This window comes from Wasmannia auropunctata, unplaced genomic scaffold (assembly GCF_000956235.1).
Source record: "Wasmannia auropunctata unplaced genomic scaffold, wasmannia.A_1.0 LD336002.1, whole genome shotgun sequence".
NCBI classification, from domain to species: Eukaryota; Metazoa; Arthropoda; class Insecta; order Hymenoptera; family Formicidae; genus Wasmannia; species Wasmannia auropunctata.
Window position 1 is genome coordinate 775584 of NW_012026888.1, and position 5424 is coordinate 781007.

The 5424-nt window shown below is 40.2% G+C and overlaps 1 protein-coding gene across 1 annotated transcript in view; it reads right to left on the reverse strand.

The window, feature by feature from the left end:
* The window catches only part of LOC105453184 (chondroitin sulfate proteoglycan 4-like), a 26303-nt gene extending 21475 nt beyond the window's left edge, over nucleotides 1-4828 (reverse strand). The window contains exon 1 of the mRNA XM_011694925.1: nucleotides 4729-4828. Within this exon, the coding sequence (XP_011693227.1) occupies nucleotides 4729-4828 (100 nt within the window). The remainder of the gene's footprint in view (nucleotides 1-4728) is intronic.
* Between the last annotated feature and the right edge of the window lie 596 nt (nucleotides 4829-5424).

Here is a 5424-nt window from a genome sequence, read left to right on the forward strand (position 1 = left end):
CCCTCCTTCACCCGCAAATGATCTAAAAACGCGTTCAAGTACGTGAAATAACTGCACGGACCATTAAGTACGAAGAATCTCCCTTTCTCTCTTACTTTCCATCTCTCTCTCTCTCTTTTCCCAACCACCTCCTTCTCGCTTAGTCGGTGCATAGAAACATTAACGTCGACCGCGAATCGATCCTAGGTATTGCCCTCAGTGTTTTGCAGTTCATTGCACCGCGGCTTACTCAATTCGCGTTATCCACGAATCGCAATATTTGCGTACGCTCAAAGGGATGGCGTGATATAGAAGTGTTGACTGTTGATGCTTGTCATATTTATCTCGCACGACCTGTCAAGCGTGTTTCTCACTCATAGACAAGTTAATATTTGCAAAAATGTTAACTCCTGGATACTAACCAAGAATAGAAATTCCAGAATTGAATTTGTTGAAAAAAATGAAGATTTTATTTTTTTAATGTTAGATTATAATAAATTCCACTGAACTTTCCTAAACAGTCACATTTAAAAACTGCTACTTTTCAGATGTGTATTTCAGAGAATAAATTAAATTTTACAATTATCACAATTAAATTTTATAATTACTAATTATAACTTTGACAGAGAAAGCATTTTAGCGCTTATAATAAACTGATAAAACGCATAATCTTTGAATAATAAATGTAAACTTTGTATTTTAAGATCATTGTACATGTTTTACAAATATCTGATCGTATATATATATATATATATATATATGATCTAATATAATATATATATATATATATATATATGTATATGTATATGAGATATACGTTGCAATATATATGAGATATACGTTTGACAACTGTCCACATGTAGATTGTTATTCAAATCGTACACTCGATACGTATCCCGTTCACTACGGTAATTACGATTCTCAACGGCTGTATGTATGGATCGAAAATACGCATTCAATTGTTATTCGATGGGTTATTTGTTTTATAGAATTACTAAAAATCGAGATCCGCTTTTACAGTGCAAAATAGAAGGATTGTTATACGTAAAAGAGATCGAGTTAATCATGCGAATACGTCCGTTAGTGGTATTCCATGAATTTCGGTCACAAAGAGGAATTTATTTTATAGTAGAAAATTAAATAATAAATTGAAACTTCCTGACTCGTACGTACGTTGAGTGTATTATGTAGTTGTTTCGCAAACAGTTTATCTCTGGCGTAACATCGAAATATCATTTTGCACATTTGCGTAGATGGCGGATTAGTCGAAATGAAAAATTGTGCGTCGCGTTTTTTAGCACAAGTGAGATCTTGTTACCGTTGGAACGGATATTTTTTTTTAGACTGTGATATGTATAAACGACGCAGCTACATAGGTAATAGCTAATCCCGGCCGCTGCAAGCTATAATGCATTCACCAATTATATTATTAATTGTAGACTAAGCGCATCGGTCTTCTATAATTCCACGAACGCATCTGAAGGACTGAATTTTCCACGTTTTCTCATTGATTATATTGATTGCATCGAACTTTACTAAATACACCGACTGACCTGCATTCGGTATAAACCTCAAATAATTGTATATAGGGTAAAATCAATCTAAATATATATGATGAAATAGCATTTTTCAAACGTTTTGCAGCTTTCGTAATTGTATTTTCTTCTTTACGAGCCGTACACAGATTCTTCTACGGTTACATCCGTTAACCGTAATTGGTCGGCAGCTTTCGAGAAAAAGTATACTGCGCATTAAGTATACGCGTGACGGTGGTATCTCAGGATGGACTTGTAAATGGAAACGACCTCGTAAGGTTTCATGGAAACTGCCCGGGTATCCTGTTTCCCGATGATTCTTTCAATATATGGATATCGAGAGATTGCACGCAAAAATAAAAATTAGCAATTTACGAAGCAATCATTTTGATCAATCTCAATTAGCCAACAATACTCAATTATATCTACCTACACTGTAATTGCAAAAGGCAATTGCAAGTAAAAAAAAAACGAACGGTAGACGAAATTGTGTGCATAAACTTTGTCTCTATAAGCACAATCGCAGTCCGGATTTGTTTGTCATTGAAAAAAGTCCTAAATAAATGAAATTGTATGATTTTTTTTTTAATACTTTGATGATACTGTGTACTCATTGTAATTACTTAGCACTTACAATAGCGCTTCATTGGTCTTTAGCTTATTTTTGCAAAAATATTTTATTGTGTTATAGTACCTACACACTCTTTTAGCGCACCTTCGCGGAATATAAACCGCATGACCAGCACGCAAAAAATACACGGTCGATGCGACGTAGCCGCATAATAACAACGTGAATTTCTCTCTCTCTCTCTCTCTCTCTCTCTCTCTCTCTCTCAATGTTTTTCGTGAAAATATGTATCCAGTCGGAATCGCCAGAACGTGTAAAAACAAATGCGCGATATGCCACGCGCGACGCAGCGCGATGCGACGTCTCGCACGCGCCACGCAGATTAATCCGACAAACGGAAAACTGATTAGCGAGCAGCAGGTATCGCAAACTCATTTTATTTCGGGACGTTCCGGCATGCGTTCCGTAAAAAATATAATTTCGCGCGCGCTGGATCAACCATAAATAACGTACAATGTTATGCTACGCCGATTATGTATGTTCCTTGGCTACTACGGCGCATGTTGTATGTACTTGCCACTACACGCGGAAATTGTTTAACCGGAATTCAATGCCTAATTACATGCGAATCGCGAAACTTTCGTTTAATCCTTTCGAAGCTACGAACATATATATAAGTAATGACAACTGACAAAAATTCTGAACAGTTTGCGATAACATGCGAGTGAATGTGTCGAGTATACGGATTTTATTGGTATACGGAAATACGCGACACAATGTATTGATTGTTACAAACACGCCGGCAAAAGTTTTTTTTTTTTTAAAGTCCGACGAGAGGCACGAGCGTTAACAATTTTCTGTTTGAACTTGCATACGTACGGATGAGTATCGCGATTTGACCGCTTGTTAAATTCAAATCGATCTGCTAAGGTACAGCGCCGGAAAGGACGGTTCCGTAAAAACTAATGGCGCATGGATTACATGTTTCGATTATCCAGTTTATTCGGACGAAATGCCAAAGCCATCGAGCATTGCGCAACGATAACGGACACGCCGGTAATACGTACACGAGTGCACTTCGATATGTATTGCAACGGCGTATGATTTAGTAGCAAGTTATTACTTCAACGTGATTTCCGCGTTCGATTATTGCAAATTGGGCAAATTTAATTAACGAGTCTGAAAACGTTCACTTCCATTCTTCACGCTTGCCCGATTTTCCCGTGGAACATACTGTAGGCATTGTAAAATGTTAAAAAATTTATTTTCAATTTTGACCTTATAATTATATTTTTAATGCTTTACAACCGATAAAACGCATTATGCCACATTATGTTTTAACTTTTGTTAACTTCTGCTGCGTCCCTTTTTCAAGAATGGAGTTTATTTGTATTAATAAGTTTTTTCTACGCAGTATACGTGTATAAGATAATGTCGAAAAAATTTAAATGATTTACTTCGCAAAATTACGAAATAATATTTCCCTTGCCTGCAGCATATATAGTCGCATATAACCGACTATTCCTCGCACAAAATGTCTCACGCCCCGGTATAACGAAGGACATAATGCAAATATTTAATAGTATGCACGAAACTTTGGGATAATAAAGAGAGGGAGGAGCATAGAAATAGCATATTCGAGTTCATTGTAACGTGATTATCAAAAATTTCGAATTTGACGGTACGCTGTAATGTGCTGGTACACAAGAAATTCAATATTAATTAAAATTTTTTTCGTAATAAGAGAAGAGCTAATAAGCCAATTTTTTTAATTATTTTTAGTAACACCAGAATTATAAAATGCAAAACTATATCAAACATCCCCTTTAAAAACTCTGAAAAATAAACGAAATTTAGTGTTTAAAATTTTAATTTCAAACTTTGATTTAAAGAAAAGGATTCGAATTATTTAAAGCTATTAAGAATATCGATCCAAAATTAATTAGAATCAAGTCAATGTTCTTTATACCTTTCGATTTTATACTTGCAATTTCTATATTTAATTATAAGTGCATTTATAATTTTGATTCTCGTTCTTATTTTCTCACTGTTATAATTTCATATTGCGGAACTTTATCTTTTATTCTCTAAATTTCTACTATTACAGCAATCGAAAAGCGGTAACTCTGGAGTATCCGCGAATGACTATTCGCGGATTCAAGGATTAAGAGACTTGCGTCCGATATACCTAATCGTTCGTGCAGGGGTGTTTACGAAGGGACGCCGCGCCGCGCCGCGCCGCGCCGGGTGCAACGCGCCATAGTCTCGCGCACTATTAAAAGCGCCTGGCAATGTATATGTGCGCGGCGACCATTAAACCGCTCCCGCTATAAGTAAATTCGCAGGAACTACTCATGCCGGCGGCCATAAAAGTTAATCTTCGCCGCTCTTTCTCGCGCACGGCACGGCGCTATTCTCGCCGTCCCTTCACCCTCGTCCGAGTCCGCCCGGACGATGCGGAAAGCGAAATCCGTATTTCTTTCGACGGGGCTGCCTCCGCAGCAGGCCCGGGAGGGTAGATAGCGAGACTACCCGCGCGGGCTGCGCGTGGGTGAGAGATAAGGAAGAGGAGGAGGAGGAGGAGGAGGAGAAAGGGATATGGTAAAGAGCGAAGGGAGGTCGCGGAGTCGCGACACTGTGTCTTACCTTTTTCGTCCGTTTGGCAGTAACCCAACAGCGAGGCTGTTACCGCTAAGAACATTAGCAGTCCCATGTCGGTGAGAAACGTTGGCCTTTTCCTGTGCATCTTCTTTTATTCAGCCCCAACCCCGCTGTCCCTCCGCCTGTCCACCACCTCCTCCCGCAGACTCCCCGCAGACTAGCGCGCACTCTCTCTTCCACTTCCACGGGGGGTGAAACAGGCAGCACCGGTCTGACGAACGACCTCACGGACCGGCTCTTAAGGGATATCGATTTCACGTGACGGGGGTTACAAAACGCTATTTACGGGGCAGAGCGGGCTAAGATTCGAACGTACTTTTCCCATCCATTTCTTGCTCGTATGTCTTCCCCGTCACGCACATCGCGGAATCTTCCTCTCTCTCTCTCTCTTTCTCTCTTGCACTTCCGCGAGGCGTCCGACGTCAACGAAAGAATCACGACGGTCGAATTGAGACGCTTCTCGCGGGCGCTTATCGATCGTAGATCGGAGCGCGCGGCGGCGCGTCCGTAGGGACGTTAACGGCTGATTTAGTGGAAAAGTGTAAAACCGCCGAGTGCTCCCACGTACGTAGTCGTCGTTCTCGCGGGGTAACGGATCTCCCAGGATGCGGCGCGAACGGCGCGGGAGCTGGCATCTCGTTGCACGTATTCCCTCCGGTCTCTCTGGTGCCGCACCACCGC